This window comes from Oratosquilla oratoria, chromosome 13, assembly GCF_046742065.1.
Source record: "Oratosquilla oratoria isolate Oo_2021 chromosome 13, ASM4674206v1, whole genome shotgun sequence".
In the NCBI taxonomy this organism is placed as follows: Eukaryota; Metazoa; Arthropoda; class Malacostraca; order Stomatopoda; family Squillidae; genus Oratosquilla; species Oratosquilla oratoria.
The window spans coordinates 61,809,313-61,827,779 of NC_134789.1; the positions used below are offsets into that span (position 1 = coordinate 61,809,313).

The 18,467-nt window shown below is 40.3% G+C and overlaps 1 protein-coding gene across 2 annotated transcripts; it reads right to left on the reverse strand.

Moving 5' to 3' along the window:
* Positions 1 to 3,121: 3,121 nt before the first annotated feature.
* On the reverse strand, positions 3,122 to 17,048 carry LOC143032456 (RNA helicase aquarius). Of its 2 annotated transcripts, XM_076197263.1 has the most exons (3): positions 16,980 to 17,048; positions 9,534 to 9,675; positions 3,122 to 7,761 (listed from the first exon to the last, which is right to left on the reverse strand). In XM_076197263.1, the coding sequence occupies exon 3, from the start codon at positions 7,674 to 7,676 to the stop codon at positions 3,453 to 3,455; it is 4,224 nt and encodes a 1,407-aa protein (XP_076053378.1). In that variant the 5' UTR covers positions 7,677 to 7,761; positions 9,534 to 9,675; positions 16,980 to 17,048; the 3' UTR covers positions 3,122 to 3,452. The 2 variants fall into 2 exon arrangements, with proteins under 2 accessions (XP_076053378.1, XP_076053379.1); XM_076197264.1 differs by lacking the exon at positions 9,534 to 9,675.
* Positions 17,049 to 18,467: the final 1,419 nt, after the last annotated feature.

The window sequence follows — 18,467 nt, forward strand, 5'->3', positions numbered from 1 at the left end:
CGGCCGCAGGCGACAACCCGTGACACACGCAGAGATGCATGTGTATTTCGGTTTGCGCCTGATAATGGGTATAAACCCAAAGCCATCTCCAGGATTATTGATTATCAGATGATGGGCTCCATATGCTCGTGTTTAGGAACACCATGCCGCGCTCGAGGTTCGAGCAAATCTCGAACCTTCATTTTGCAAATAAAGAGAAGCCGGACGAGCAGGATAAGCTGTGGATGCCGAGGCCGGTCATTGACCTGTTCGGTCACAGGTTTTCATCGCTGTATGTGCCCAGACAGCACATATCCATTGACGAAAGCCTGTGGAAGTTTAGGGGCCGCTTCAGCTTCTGCACGTATAACCCAAGCAAACGTATTGGCTTCGGGATAAAGGTATGTATACAGTTATTGTAATATAAGCTGTATACTTTCAGCCTATGGCTGCACTGTTTGAATAAACCATGAATCATTATTCTACAGGTATAAAAGTTGTCAGAAAGTACGGGGCCTGCCGGCGGATACACCGTCCTCAAAATATATACAGGGGAGGATAAAGGTGACCTCTCCTCTTTAAAGAAGGCGGTGATGGATCTTATGGAAGCCGGCAACTTTTTCGACCGGGGGTACACTGGATAATTGGTATACGTCCCCTTCCTTGTTCCACCACCTGCAGGCCCTTAGGACTAGCGCCGTCGGAACCGTCAGGACAAACCTGCAGTTCATGTCTACGGACCTCAGGGTGTAGAGCTAAAGGAACATAGAGCACTGGAGCTCTGTCACAGGGATGTTGTGCTTGCAATGGAAAGACAAAAGGACAGTCACCATGCTAAGCACAACCCAGGCACCCGGCATTGTAGATCTGGAGAGGCGTGGTAAGGGGCTCCAGAAGCCCCAATGTGTTGCGGACTACATTTGCTATATGAAGGGTGTCGATCTTGGCGATCAGCTAGCCAGGTTGTACCCTTCTCTCAGGCAATGGCAGAAGTGGTACTAAAAGATTTTTTTATGTATGACATGGCAATGGTGAATTACCATGCCGTGCATGAAAAAAAGGGCCACTAAGTGGATTGGTACCACTTCCTCCTGCACTTGGCAAATGGCATGCTCACAGAGTATGTTGGGTTTCTGGGGTCCCACAACCAGTGAGGACCCCATCTGCCATACCCTCTCCCTCAAGACTGCTAGGGAAGACATACCATGCAGTGACACAATAGGGAGGAGGGAGGAAACACCGGCAGTGTTTTGTTACAGTGATGGTAAAAGGAAGAAATAAAACTAGATGTGAATGGGTTAAGGTAAAGGAATCATCATAGCATCCCATGTTTGGTCCTGGGCAGACATGGAATCCCACATCATCCATCCTGCCAGCATCACTTGAAAGTGCCCTGTGGTTAGGGTCAAACATTTCAAAATCCTCTGATCCCAACCAAACTAACAACAGTGACAATGATTCCATCTCCAGACCTTATGGTGTTGCAAGATGATTGAAGGGAATGTTCCATCCTTTAGATGTCTAGCATGTACATGCATGCATTTAGTACAGGATGGAACGTCTGACATCTTCAGAGAAATCCCAAGGGACCACCTATTGTGTTTGACCTCACAGCAGTCATTTGGACCAAGTGTAGCTGACCGAGTGGCTGGACACCTAGTTGAACATTGCCAAAATGCAAAATCAGCATACTCGTACATTGAATATATTCTTTTATGTGCTTCCATTTGTAAATATATAATCCATGCATAAATATTGAGTGTCCATACTCAGTCCATGCATTGTACAGTATAGAAATAAAAGTAAGGCATAGTAGAGAATAAATTGTATATAGTTAACTGTAGTGGCGACAGACACAATGTGCATGTGAATATCACCATTGGCAAATGCCAGAGTTTTCTATGGCAAATGCTCCAAGAATATAGATCAGTCTAGAGGAAGAGAAATAAAAGACAAAACCATCAACTTGTTTGTCTCAATGCCTCCAAACTCAATGTAGATCATAAACAACAAATCTACAATGGTAAAAAACTGCAGTTACACTAAGCACATGGACGTGAGATGCACAGTCCATTTAACCCTCCTACCCTCCAAAAAATGGGATCGGAGCATTTTGAATTTTTTACCCTAACTACAGTACAAGTTGGGTGGGATCTGCAGGAACTTTCAGACGATTCTGGCAGGACGGACATTGGATTCTATGTTCTCTCATGCCCAAATAAATAACTATGACAATTCTTTTACCATTCTAAAGTTCATGGGTGGGCTCACTAACAGCTGTCAGTTTGGATGGGATTGGAGGATTTTGAATTTTCGATCCTAACCACAGGGCATTTTCAGCTGATCCTGCAGGAGGGTATAGACATGGGATGTCGGATTCCACGTCCACCCAAGACCAAGCACAGGATGCTATTACAGTTCCTTACCATCTAAAAGTTTGTGGGTGGGCTGACTGTCACTGTTGTCAGTTTGGATGGGATTGGAGTATTTTAATTTTCAATTTTGGGGAGGGGTTTGTTTAGGTTAGTGGCTCCCAAATTAGGGGGTGCCCCCCCCCGGAGGCGTGAGGATACAAGGTAGATGTGAAGTCATCTGCTAAAAAATATTTAATTAGAATAATAAAATCATTCAAAGAACAAATATCTGCCATTACATACATGCAAAGTATAATTATAGCAGTCACTCCAACCCGTTTTCTATTAAGCTAGTTCTCCTTACACATTTTGGACACGCATCGATACCAACCACAATTTGCTAATGTTCAATTTCCTTTTTTTTTTTTTGCTCCCTTTGAACCAAATGTTTCGTTTTTAGTTACTTAGAAAAATGTCTCTGAAATGTACTATTATTTGTTTGAGTGGCTTTCATTATTAAAATTTAATACAAGTAGAAATCTGTTTTCCTGAACAATGTTAAGAAATAAATGCAAGAATCATTTCACATGAACAAAAGGGGGAATGGGGGCATGTGGATCTACTGGAAGCAAAAAGGGGGCGTCAGGTAAGATAGTTTGGGAACCACTGGTTTAGATGATAGTTTAGATGGGGGTCAGAGCACTTTGAACTTTTGAGGTTTTCCTAAGTTATATTAATTCATAATACCTATAAAATGAACTAATGAAAAGGTATATAAAAACCAAATATATTTTTGTTAATTTTATTCTAAACTAACAGTTGTACAAAAATGCTTTCAATTAAAAAGTAATATCTTCATCATAGTAACCTTCATTTCTACTATGTATATTTCTTTAGTAACAACCATTCACATTTACTGAGTCTAGTAAAAACTCACCAGCATTTATCCATTATTTCATATATCCATTTCAATATTTTACAGTCACTAACATTTACCCATTCTAATATTTTAGTTAGTCATTAATATTTTTATTCTAACATTAATAACATTCATTTATTCCACACTTAAGACAATCAATTAAAATGGACAGATACCATACTGCATTTCTGGACAAAATACTACGATGGTCCTGGAGTTTCTATTTCATTAACAATCATGCCTTCATCTCCCTTCTCTTTAGTGTCTTCATCTGAGTCATAGCGAGCCCCTGTGTCTGCTGGTTCCTGAATACTTAGATTACCTGGTGCAGCACTGTCCTTGCTAGTGCTAAATAGCTGCTGGTAAGCAGCACACATATCACCATACATCTCATGAACCAAAACACTCATATCTGTCACATCTTGGACAACTCGTGGCTTGCCCTCAGGCAATGTGCCCATTGGCCGAGTGCAACCATAACGCTCTGTAGGAGCAACATGAAGTTTCATGGGGCGTTTGGTAAGAAGTGCAAATGCAGGCTGCAATTCATAGCAGTTCTTGAAGAGTGAAGTACGTGCAAAAATATAAAGTCCCAGTCTAGCACGGGACATGGCAACCACAAGACGACGGACATCTCGAAGATGACCAACTGCTTTAGTCCTTACAAGAGATAAGAGTATGTAATCATTCTGCTGACCCTGGTACTTATCTACTGTACTAATCTTGTGTGGTCGACCAAAGAGCGGGTTTCGAGCACACCTTTGTTCCACTACGTCTCTTAAAAGTTCCTTCTGCCCATTGTAGGTTGTGAGAAGAGAAATTTTATCAGCTGGGTAACCTAAAAGCCTCATATACATATAAAGATGAACCATGTACTCTGCCTCTCCTAAGTTTTGATAAAAGTATTTACGTGGCTCTGTCTCACCTTTGCCCTGGAGATCCTCAACATTAATGAGTTGATAATCATGGAAGAATCCTCCATTACCAACTCTGAATTCTGGCCAGGCAGTGACATGAGGCAGGTTTCCAAGATTTCGGTATCGCCAATTGTACAATGCACAGATACTTGGCCTGGCTCTTCCTTGTGCATCTAGTTCTATGGTGGGGACCCCAATTCGAACAAACCGTGTAAACAGACTCTGTTCCATATTGCTGAACTTCTGGAAAGCCATGTTTTTAATGACAGGTGGTAGCTGGTGATGGTCACCTATCATAATCCAGCGTTTGAGTCGATTTCGTCCATCCTCAGGATTTTGAAGGAGTAGAGGAATGAAAGTTTCAATCTCTAAGATCTGGGCACTCTCTTCCATGAGAATGTTGTCAAACTGGAAACCCAGCTCCACAAGTTCTCTTCTCTTTAATGCAGCATGGGTACAAGTCATAGCAATAATTTTAGCTTCTTTAACTAGCAAGTACCTAGTTCGATCCAAACCACTCCTCAACATCTCAAAGGCTCTAAACTCTTTGAGTTGAGTGAATATATTTTCAATGTACCTATAACAACCCAGGGCAATTTCCATGTCTTCCTCATAACTCTCTCCTTTAAAAAGTGGTTGTGGTGCATTGCTAAAGAAGACGTGGAATGGAAATAAACTGTTAACATCTTCTACATTGACAGCTTTCCCTGGCACAGCCCTTACTTTGCTTATGTAACGTTCCCACCTGGCTAATATGTGCTGCAGGAAGAAATAGCCAGCAGTCTCACATGAAGCACCCATTTCCCCTGCCACACCTAAAGACTCCTTTAGCCTAGTCACCTCCTCCAGAAGTTCCATACGTTTACCTAACACATAATTTACACGACCATATCGACTGAAATCCTTCTCTGTCTCCAGGGCTTCTTCTCCATGCCCAAGACGGAGTAAATGCCGTTCATCAACATCAAGAGCCATGATCTTTTCAAAAAGCTGATTCAGTGCTTGATTAGAATGAGTTACTACTAGAGTTCGTTCACGTGGGTTGTTGTGGTAAATGTTGGATATAATTTGCACAGCTACATCTGTTTTGCCAGTGCCTGGAGGACCAACAACCATTGTTAAACCTGGCTGCATACCTGATCGGATGGCTTCTATCTGAGTTGGGGTAAATCTCACAGTATTCTTTCTTGGTACTGTGTATGGGTAAGGACCTCGGCTTGGAATTACATATGAAGAAACACTAATGATTTTTGATGTCTTGCCTTCATCAGTGTCATTTTCTCTCTTAGTAGAGTTTTGCTCATCAAAGGTCAGCCTAAAGGGAGGTATCAATTCTGTTTTGGGATCATAGTCAATGGTGTACCCTGGAAAACTTTCCTTGAGATGTTCAAAGTCCAGGAAAGTGTCATTAAAATCCAAAGTACTTAGAACTGTATCCCTCTTTGAATAATGTGCAGCCCCAGGATCTCCATAACCCAAAATAATGTCCAATAACCAGTCTGGCACAACACTCCTGGTTGTCATTAAATCCCGAATGGTTTCTAGTACAGCCTTGAAATTGTTTTCCTTTGGTTTTCGCCTCATGAGAATATTAAAGGTTTCATAAACGTCTTCGTTACCTTGCCTGTTTTTCATTTCATCCATATCAATCTTGTATTGATTACAATCTAGCCAAACCCTGAATGTTCTTACATCACCTTTTATTTCTGGTTTGGGTTCTGGACCATCTTCTATGACTCTTCCATTCTCATCCAACATGCCTTCAATCTCGCAGCCTCGTACATACTTGACACCAAATTCTTCTGGGAAATAGCCATCAAGGTTAGGGTACTGTTTAGGATGGCAAATTGAAATAAGAAGACAAACATCATGCTTTCTCAAGGCCTCCCATTCAGATTTGATATCTCTTCTAACTGAAAGAGTTACAGTTATATCAGCTCTCACTCTGGAAGGCTTGTCCTCACCCACATTTGGCTTTGCGACTTCACACACAGCAAAACGAACAATGGGCTGTGCCATGCGTGCCCATCCTCGGAACAAAATGCTGTTGTCTTCAGCCTCCCATGGGTTTAGTCGCATTACAACATCTTCAATGTCCTGCCTGATTTCATATGTGGACTCCAAGCGGAATAGATCGAAATTCCGCAGAAGGTAATCATGTAAAGTTAGGAACTGCAGATTAAGTTTTGGTAATGCAAGACATGCATCTCCTGAAAAATACTCTGAGGGCACAATATTATCATCCCAGATTATTGTTTCTGTTGGGTACAGAGGCATCCTGTTAATAGCTTCCATCTGTGAAGGACGTTTTTGGTACTTCCACACAATCAACGACATGAGGAAGCCACGGTCACAAGAGGTGTCTCCTTCTGCCACAAGATGAAGAAGCTTGATCAATGTGTGCAGATCCTCATCATCTAATTGACTCAAATGCTTTTTCAGTGATTGCTCAGTATCTATTGATGCAATATTTGAAAATGTTAACTGTCTAAGCTGAGGAAACTTCTGAAATGCAATTTTCTGAAGGCACCTAACCTGGTCATAGTGATATTTCATTACATCCATGTCAGTTAGTGGCTGTCCAGTGTTATCGTTAATTTCAAACTGAGCATAAATTTTTAGAATATGAAGGAGCTGCATAAAAAGCTTCCCTTCATCTCTCTCTGCAAGTGGGGAGAGCTCACACTTGACTATGAGAGTGCAGGAATGAAACAAAGTGTTGAAAAACCTTCTTGTTGGCAACTGAGACTCTAAGTCAATCATTAGCTCAAGGAAGCGTTCACAATAGTGGACTAGATCTTCCTCAACATCTCCTTCATCTTTCTTGGGAACAGACATCAGTCGCTTAAGGAATTGTTGCATTAAATTGAAGAGAAATTTAGTATCAAAGGTAAACTTTTCTAGTTCTTCCCCTTGCAATTTCTTTCTGTGTCTTGCAGTCCTCTTCAGTGCCTTTGCCCAGTTTGGGAAATCTCTCAAAACATGTTCAAGCTGCCCTTCTGATAGACATTCTAAAATATTGTAAGATACAGTATGACTTATTCCATTACGAATTAGATCGGATTCTATGCTGTTGTACAGATGGTTGAGGAAGATGACCATGCAAGTCTGTTCCTTTAACGTAAATTTATCTTCATTGTCAAGGCAGGCATTCATTAAATGGTGTAAGAAAACTGGGAATGGCTCACAGTGTTTCTCAAAGGAACTCCATGCTGGAACTCTTTCACGAAACTTCTCATTGATCAGCACAACAACAGACATCACATGAGCCCTAGACGCATTTTCTGAATAATTTGGCCACACATAATTTTCTAGATACTGGCTTAGTTCTAATACTACAATACGCTTGATGTTGAAGTCAGTGAGTTTCACCTCTGTCTCATAAATGTCTTCTATTACCTGCGGGTCATAGGGGGAGTGGGACTCTTTGGTCTCTGGAGACCAGTACTGCTGTCCGAGGTAAGTTAATCGATCAGTACTAATCTGATCAACAGTGAGAGCCTTCATGTTTGCAGATGTTACTACTTCTGTTAGTTTCTTGCTTTTCTTGTGGTTATTCACACTGTTGGTTTACTCATTTCTATCTGAACATCTGAAAGTAGAGAATGAATAAATAAATAACAATCATTAAATTGATACAAAAAATTTTGATACATACATACAAACATATACCAAGGCTTTTTCCCCCTTACAAGGGAGGTAGCCAAAAAGGAAAAGGCATAAAATCATTCCCACCCATTCCATCCCTGAATATACTCCACATCCCTCCACCCTCCCTCTCATCTTAGCACCTTCCGGATGACAGGTCATCCCTGCACCTTGTCCACTGCCCTGGGTCAGAAGCAGTGTTGCAAGACATAGCACATCCACATCAAGGCCGCTTCATCAAATTGGCGACCCCCCACACATAAAAGGAGAAGACGGGGAGAAATCCCTTCAGGCTGTGTCAAATTTTTTGATACATTGAAATAATTTGTGCACATAAGCTAAATATGATCTGCCTTTGTAGTAGAGGGAGGTGGGGGAGGAGAATTAACTGTATAAATTGGACTATCTTTGTTTATTGCATCACATTAAATATCTATTATTAGTAAAGCATAAATTATTAAATGCTACAACAGAGCATAATTCTTATTGTCTTATCCCTTTCAGCAGTGATAACTTTTGTTGATTTTATTATAGCACAGGCTTTGGAAAACAAAAAGAAACTAATTATAGTCTAAAAACAATTCACAAGAATCACACTCAAATACACTACCAGAGCTTGGTTCCCAACAACCAGGAAAACATAGATACTTTACAAATTATACAAAATAAAGTCTATCTATCTATCTATCAAGTATCTCTTCCCCCTTATAAGGGAAGCAGCCAGACAAGGTACACACCCATTCCACTTCCATCCACTGTCTCCCTCTTAACTTAGCTCCTCTTGGATGACAGGTCATCCCTCTCTCCTGCCCACTGCATGGGTCAGAAGCAATGGAGCAAGACACAGCAAATCCACAACAGCACCACTTTATGTACACAGTGAACCTTCCTCCTAGTCCCCTCAAACAAAAAATAGAGAAGACAGGGAGAAAATCCTTTGAGCTACATCAAAACATCATTCATACACAATCGTTCTCCACAAACACTTATCGCTACCTTCTCCCTTCCCTGATGAAATACATTTTTCCATACAGATCCATAAAAACCTGGAAATACTTAGAGGGTGATATAGCCCACAGAAGAACAATACATGTTGGAGTAGAGGGCGAAAAGAGTAAATATATAACAAGTAACTTCTGATGAAAATAAGTTTCACTCTAAACATAAAAAAACAAAGGATAAAGATATATTTCACCTTGAAAGAACATGGATATAATGGAAAAATTTGCTACCAATGCTTCTTGGAGTAAATAGTCCAGACACTAGCACCATCCTCCATTTCCATGAATATGTAAGTTTGGTTAGGTCAGAAATCACTGTTTCGTTATGGTTCAGGTGAATCTGATATTGATTTTTACTGCAAATCACCCCCCCCCAATGGCATGAAAATTTCTGTTACTAGTGGTATTAACCCATTCAACTCCGATGACAAGATGTCTTGTCATTTGGTCAAATAAAACAAAAAATCATAAAACACCAAAATGTTTGATCAAACACCAGAAAAATATGACGTCAGTCCTCGGGGACTGACGTCATATTTTTCTGGTGTTTGATCAAACATTTTGGTGTTTTATGATTTTTTGTTTTATTTGACCAAATGACAAGACATCTTGTCATCGGAGTTGAATGGGTTAATAGTTCATTTTACTGTATTTACCCCTGATGGGAAATTGCATTGCCATATAATCTAACTTATTTCTAATATACGATGCTCACCTTCCTTTTCTCTGCTGTCATTATTTACATGGATCGCCAAGGAAAGTACAATGACATTGTGCAGCCAATGAAAATTTATAACACCAAAACCATACATTTACTGAAGTACTCCAAGAAAAGTTGGTTGACAAGATGTGTTGATCTAGAATTGGAAAAAAATAAATAAGTAAAAAAGATGGAAAAAAAAAAAGTGCACACCTACATGATATAGCAATAGAAAATTATATAATAATTTTGTAAATGATAATACACCAATGTAATATATGTTATTCTTGGCAGAAATCATTAATAGAAAAGGCTGCTAAAAGCTATAAACAAACAAATGTACCCATTTTGGTTGCTTGAGATGCCATCTTTGTTTTGGTAGAGGTGGAGGCTGAAGAAATTAAAGTATGATAAATTCATCTATTCTAACCTAACCTACCACCCCAACCCAGCTTAACCTACCTACCTAATCTGGTCCTGGAGCCGCAACGTCTACATCGTGGGACCCCCCCCCACCCCCAAGAGTTGGGGGCCAAACAGCAGCAATTACCCCTGGCCATCAGCTCTACGCAGATGGCACCGATCCCCAAGGAGGAGCTACGCCTACCTGGGGGAGTACCACAATCCTTTTTTTCCAACACACAATGTTACGTTTTTTCTGCACTGAGGGGTCATTTTCCGGCGATCACCCCTCTTCTTCTACTTTTAGCCGGAGATGTAGAGAGCAATCCTGGGCCCACCACAAAATACACATGCCCAACATGCTCTAAACCCGTTACTTCGAGCAGACAGACAAAGGGCTCAGTTCAGTGCAATATGTGCAAAAACTGGGCCCACCTCACTTGTACAACACTTGCTGACACAAACCAATACACAAACACTTGGACATGTTCTACCTGCCCTCCAGTAACCCCAATCCCACCTCCCCAACCACAGCCAACACCCTTACCCACTCCCAATTTCCCTTTGCCCTTACCCCCGATTAGTACTCCCCTTCCTTTGTCCCCGATCTCTCCTTTCCCCCCCTCTGACCCAGATCCTACACCTTCCCCATTACCACCCCAACCTCAACCCCAAACGGCAACATACAACACATACAAAACACACAACATCAACATATTACAACACAACATTGACGGTATAAACACTAAAAAACATGAACTTGAACACTTTCTTAAACAACACAACATACACATTGCAATTCTACAAGAAACAAAATTAAGACACTCACACAAAACACCATCATTTCATAATTACACCACCATCAGACAAGACCGGACTGACGGCAATGGCGGTGGACTCATCACCCTGATCCACCATTCCATCTGTTTTGTGGACACAAGTGCCACAACCAAAATTCTCCTCCCTACCACAGATAACACAACAGAAACCCAATCCATTCGTATCCGCACAGGCAACAATTCAACACTAACAATAGTTAACATGTACATTCCCCCCCAATCATCCCCCACAGTTCCTAACACCTTCAGACCTCAACTCAGCCAACTAACCTCAATCCCCAACCTGATCATGGGTGGTGACTTCAACGCCAAGTCGTCTGCCTGGTTTGTCGACAACCCTGACACAGACAGAGGGCTTGATATACAGACTCAATTCGACTCATTGACTATCATGAACAACACACATAATCATACACATATCCCATACCAAGCCCTCTACACTCCCTCCTCTCCTGATATCACCTTTTGCTCCCCCTGCCTAACCCCAACAACATCATGGAGAGTGGTCGGAGCCCTTGGTTCTGACCATCTTCCAATCATCATCACCACCAAAACAAGATGCACCCCAGCTGGCCACAGACACACTTACACCAATTACAAGAGAGCTAACTGGGAAGCCTTTAATGAAGAGACAGAACAACATTTTGAAACACTTAACAGTACACCAATCACAAACATAAACAATGCTGTGCACGCTTTTAATACAATCATACAAAACGCAGACAAGAGATACATCCCTAGAGGCAACAGAAAATCACACAACCCCAACTTCACACCAGAAATCCAAGGCCTCATCAGACAACGTGACACACTTAAACACGATACCCCCACACCTATCCCTCAAAACATAGCAGACCAAATACAAACACTAAACACTGTGATTGCCAATAAAATACATGAACAAAAAACACAAAATTGGCAAAACTTTATCAATACACTTGATCACAAAACAAACACCAGCAAATTGTACAAAACACTCAACAGCATCACACTATCCAACACTAACACTACACGCTCTCACGCAGCAATAATCACAACAACAGATAATCTACCCTCAAACAGACAACAAGCAAACGCACTCATACGTCATTTTGCACAGACGAGCCATCTTACATCTCACCCTGACGACCGACGCACCATTCGACGTAAGAAAGACTTTCCCACAGACTCAGACTATACACCCTTCATAGACAGTCAGACAAAACTCATAATGCATAGTCTCAAGCACTCATCTGCCTGTGGCCCTGATAACATAAGCAACATCCACCTAAAACACATTGGACCACAAGGTATACACGCACTCACAAACATTGCAAACTACAGCTATTCACACAACACAATACCCGACATCTGGAAGCATGGTAAAATAATCACCATTCCAAAACCGAACAAAGACCCAACAATCCCATCATCGCACCGCCCAATCACACTTCTCTGCACCCCCTCTAAAGTCATTGAACGCCTAATACTTAAACTTGTCACACCATATATTCCCCTTGCTGACTCACAACACGGTTTTAGGCCACTACACTCCACAAACACTCTTCTGACAAACCTCACACAAAGAATTTTAGATGGCATCAATTCAGATAGGCCCCACCACAGAACACTTCTTATAACATTGGACATTAGTAAAGCTTTTGATGCTATCCCCCGCCACAACCTAACAAATAAAATATATAACACAGACATGCACAATAACACAAAAAGATGGCTGGCCAATTATCTGGCAGGCAGGAATGCTCATGTGTCATATAATGGCCAATCATCGCACATCAGAAACATTAAGAACGGAGTACCACAGGGCTCAGTTCTATCCCCCACATCATTTAATCTATACATGCATGACTTACCCACGCCAGACACCTCAGAAATACAAATCTCTTCCTACGCAGACGACATAACAATCACATGCACACATCGTAACACAGACAAAGCTGCAGAAATAATCCAGCCTTACCTTGCCACACTCAACACATGGTTCATCACAAACAGACTCAAAATAGCTCCAACCAAATCTACAGCAACACTTCTCACCAACTGGACAAAAGAACACAAATACATACCTCATCTCTACATCAACAACACTCTAATACCACACACAAACACACCGAAAATTCTTGGTGTAACATACGATACATCCATGTCTTTCAAACAACACCTCACAAACATAAAAAAACAAATGCACACCTAGACTTAACGCACTTAAGTCAATCACTGGAACAACATTTGGACAAAACAAAGAAACTAATATAACAATATACAAACAATGCATACGCTCAGTGATGAATTATGCGAGTCCTGCATGGGCTCCTAATCTCAGTGAGACACACCACAACACCCTTCAAATCATACAAAACAAAGCCCTAAAAACAATTACAGGCTGCACAAATACATCACCTACAGACCATTTACACCATGAAACAAAAGTCCTCAAAGTCAAGGACCACCTCGACATGAGAGGCACACAAACACTTGCTGCAGCCACCACAAACACATCACACCCGCTACACTACATAGCAGAACACCCACACACACCAAGAAACATTAAAACTACACCCAAAGACCTTTATTACACACAGATACTCTCTTCTCTTCCTCCACAACCACCAAATACCAGCCTCCGGAAACATATTCATAATCATATCACTCACCGCTCCATTAACACACTGAAAGACAACACACTGCTGCATGCCAGACCCCCTGATATCCACCCTTCTGAATCCTCTCTCCCACGTAAGGACAGAGTCCACTTGGCCAGACTGCGATGCGGTCACCACCCAGCACTTCTAAGCTACCAGAAGAGGCTGGACGACCGTGTTGTGAACAGCTGCCCAGGATGTAACACTTCACCCCATACCATACAACACATAATGGAAGACTGCATTATACATAATCATGCACGCAAACAACACAACATACACTCTATAAAGGATTTGTGGGAAAACCCAGTTTCGGCTGTGGCCTTCCTTGGGGAGACGGGACTGCTCGGACAGACAGTCTAGGGAACGACAACAACAACAACAACAACAACCTAATCTAACCTGCATTTAGTAATGCAGTACCTGTAATTCTAGAGGTCATCAGGGTTGTTGTCTCCGACCTCCTAATCTATTAAAACAAAGATGGCGTCTAAAGGAGTCTATACAACTTCATTCGTTTCTGTTTCGGTTTTAGCAACATTTTCTGATATTGATTTCCGCTAAATGTGCTGTGTCTTGCGACACTGCTTCTGACCCAGGGCGGTGGGCAGGGTGCAGGGATGACCCGTCATCCAGGAGGTGCTCAGATGAGAGGGAGGGTGGGAGGGGTGTGGAGTGTATTTAGGGATGAAATGGGTGGGAGTGTTTTTATGCCTTTCCCTTTTTGGCTACCTCCCTTGGAAGGGGGAAAAAGCCTTGGTATATGTATGTATGTATGATTTCCGCTAAAAGAAATATGTATTACATTGATGTATCATAATTTACAACATTAATATTTAATTTTCTAATGATATATTGCGTAGGTATGCACTTGTAAAAAAATACCCATAGTTCTATTCCAGTATCACACAAACATATTTTTCACTTTTTTTTTTATCTATTTATTTATTTTTATTTGAGAAATCTTTTTCTAAGGAATGGTTATGGTTGGTTAGGTTAGGTTTTATTAGGTTAGGAGCTACTGGGCAATGCCATTTTTATGTAAAATATCAGCATTTGCATAATTCTGGAATTTTTTTGAAAGCACCATATACAAGAGAGCAAGAAGAGTGCTTGAATTTGGTATAAAGTTGTGATGGATCCTCTGCCAGAACCCTCTAGCAGCCCACCATGGCATATTGTTCAAAATGCATTGGCATCACTCGTGTTAATTTACCAACAGTTGTTCTGGGATACCCAGCATTCTCTGCCAGCTAGGAAGTTTGTTAATCATTTCTTGATATTGTGGCACATTCTTGTTTCTATAATTTTTCATGACAGTGTCTTGGGACTATGTCAAGAGCTTTTTCATACCTACTGCTAATAGACTCGTGAGTCACTTGTTCAAATTGAATTACCCTTTTCACTGAATTGGGTGTATTGAGTCATTATTTCCACCAACTCATTTGCTTGGTATTTGTTTACATCCTAGCATTTTATATGTGTCTGTGGTTTGCAGTGGTATTTTTACTGGTCATACCACATACATCTTGGTGCTCATATGAACAGTGGTATGAGTACACACCACCCACCTCTCATACCATAGGACTACTGGCTGTTCAATGACCAGCAGCTTATAACAGGCTACAGGATCCAGTCTCAAGTTATGGAATCAAGTAGTGGTTATCATGAGTGAGTTGGAATGACTTGCAGTAGAATTTGATTGATTCGGCTGCACTGGGTAAATTCAATGGGGCATGGCTCACTCTGCACAGGTTGGAGGGAGGTTTGAATGTGAAATACTAGGCTGTGGTATGTGCAATAGTATGAGGACATACCATCTCTCATACCACAGGACCACTGGCCTCCAGGCTGTGTATTCTGGCCTCAAGCTTACAACTTGGGTAGTGAGGGTGACCAAAATGTCATAGCATTTGACTCAAGTGACTCGGGCTGCTCTGGGCAGATTTGATGGGTCCCAGTTACTTTTAATTTTTTCTCTTCATCATAAGCTTCTTGTGAGCAATCTTTTACCACTGGGCTTTAACAATCGGATACAACAGTCAAATTACAGATTCCAAATCAGTGAATTGACTGACTCGAGTACCTGATTCTCTTCACTGAATCACTCACAAGAGATAAGAACTCAAGTCACTAAAGAGAATCAAGTTTTCCATCACTAACTGTTACCCTACTTTGTCTGAAAATTCAAGATGCTTTCTTGCTGTCATTCTATAATTCTCCAGTGGTCTCACTAATTGCCGAACAAACCGATAAAAGCCGAACAAACCAACAAAACCCAAAGAAAGACGGTTTTTGCTCAAATGCACACTTCTATATATATATGGTTGCATTATTTGAACTATTTTCTTTAAAATGTGTGATTTCCATGTGATATGATCAAAGAGAAGTTACGTTTTTATCCTCTGCAAAATTACCGAACACAGCTACGATTAGTCCAGCCCGCCGTCTATGATCACTGGTGGTATGGATCAAACTACACTCTTTTAAGTTTCTTACTGTTGTGTTATTAGTGTAAAAGACTGCATATAGTTGAATTATTTCAACTATTTTCTTTAAAATGTGTGATTTTCATGTAATTTGACCAAAGAAGTTATGTTTTAGCCTCTGCAGTATGAGGTAACACATTTTATAGAAAATAGTTGAAATAATTCAACTATATGCAGCCTATTACACTAATATCACAATAGTAAGAAACTTAAAAGAGTGTAGTTTGATCCATACCACCAGTGATCATAGACGGCGGGCTGGGTCGAATCGTAGCTGTGTTCGGTAATTTTGCTGAGGATAAAAACGTAACTTCTCTTTGATCATATTATGATATTACATGGAAATCACACATTTTAAAGAAAATAGTTCAAATAATGCAACCATATATATAAAAAAGTGTGCATTTGAGCAAAAACTGTCCTTGTTTGGGTTTTGTTGGTATGTTCAGCTTTTATCGGTTTTGTTCGGTTTGTTCGGCAATTAGTGAGACCCATTCTCCAGTGGTTGTTGAATCAGGTGTAGATAAAACTCCAGAATCATGGCATGATTCTGGAGTTTTATCTACACCTGAGGTTTCATGTCAAAATCTGTCCTTGGCATGATTCATGCCAAGGACAGAGTCACAGATTTTGAAATGAAACTTCACATTGTCCAATTGCTCCTAACCCAACCTAACCATTCCATATTACAAAAAATAAATAAATAAATAAATAAAATAAAATAAAATAAATAAATAAAAATAAAACAAATAAGTAAATAAAACAAATAACAATTATACAATAATAACGATACTATCATACTTATAATAAAATGAAAAAGATGGAATTAAAAATTCATTTGCGTGATACTAGAATACAACATAGGAGTGTTAGCAATATACTGGTGAACTGGTATCAGATCCATTCCCATGCCGATTTGACAGCGGGTCTGCTTTGATTCTTTATTGACATACATTGCCATTGGTAAGCCATACAATCATCCATACAAAGTTTGCCCAACTTCTACAGTTTAACATTCTGTAGCACTACCGTACTTAGCTAATAGTATTTGCCCTAATTTTGTGAGAATACAGCTATTTAGTCAAATACCTTCTGTGTTTCGAAGCTACAAAGTTTAATTGTATGCCCTTGCAGCAGAAGGTGTTGTTTGTAATCAACGTATAAAGGAAACGAGCTTATATTGAAGACAAATTTTTCAGAATGTTTCAGTAGCATTTATTTTTTTTACAATGAAAATTCGTAGGAAAAATGAGGTATTATTGTATAACAGTTGTTACTATATTATTAACAACCTTTAATATTTTAAGTTCGTGTTAGAGGAGCATACGCCAGGGAGCGTGTTGCTTCAGTCATACCGTTAAACAATTGATACCAATATATCATTTAAAAGCGCAGTGGGAATCAGTGAATCGGAACGGATTTGTCACGAAACGAAGCATCTACTTGTATTATTCTTACCTTAGTTTAGTTAGTAGTTAGTGAAAGTAAAATAGGCAAAAGAGCTTAAAACTCATATGGGGTATCTCTTCTCGACTGTTTTTCAGTCTCAAACAGATCATATCTATTTTGAAATATAATAACATTTGTGCTGGTAATTGCATTTTCAGTGAGGCTGTTCCACTTATTAACTACCCTTGAACTAAAAAAAAAAATACTTAAACACTTGTTCCCCTTTACTGTTCGGTGGCGCGGTTTCACTAACTTGAGGCGACCTCTTGTTTCTGGGTGTCTGGTAACCAACTAGATATTCTTCACTCCCATACCTTTCAGGATTTTGAACGTTTCTATTATATCTCATCGGGTCTTTCGTTTTTCAAGTGTGATGAGTCCCCGTCTAGCTAGTCTCTCCTCATATGGACAGTATTTCAGTTCCGGCACAAGATTGGTAGCCCTTCTTTGTATCTGTTCCAGCTTTTTTATCTCATCTCTCATATATGGAAACCATACTTGGACACAATACTCATTTTCTTATATAGGGACATCAGCATACCTACATCAAGATATGTCATAGTCTTTTTTTTTCATTAGCCCTAGCATTGAATTAGCCTTTGCTGCAGCCTTAGCTACCCGTTTCGAGGGCTTGAGGTCACTAGTAATGATAACTCCAAGATCTTTTTCCTCTTGTGCTTCCTCCAGTACTTTCTGTCCAAAATAGTACTCACAGCCTGGGTTCTTGCCAACATGCATAACCTTACACTTCTCCTCATTAAAGTAGAGCAACCACTTATGGCTCCATTTCTTCAATACATTCAAATCTTGTTGTAGGGTCATGCCATCTTCTCCAGTTCTTATCTGACAGTAATTTTTTGCATCATCAGCAAAGAGTGTTCTATTTGACTGGATATTATCTAACATGCTATTTATGAATACTAGGTACATTACCGGGCCCAACACACTCCCTTGTGGGATGCCACTCCTTACCTGCAACCATTCTGAGGAGGCTCCCTGACAGACCTTTTGCTGTTTATATAAAAAAAAGTATCCACCTGTATATTTTTCCTACCACTCCTGAAGCTTCTAATTTAGCTAAAAGGTTAGGTTAGTATAAAATGTATTTCGGCAATATAGATAAACAAC

Bases quoted from the DNA above. Each gene is read 5' to 3' on its own strand.
- LOC143032456 (XM_076197264.1), bottom strand. From the start codon at position 7,676: ATGAAGGCTCTCACTGTTGATCAGATTAGTACTGATCGATTAACTTAC.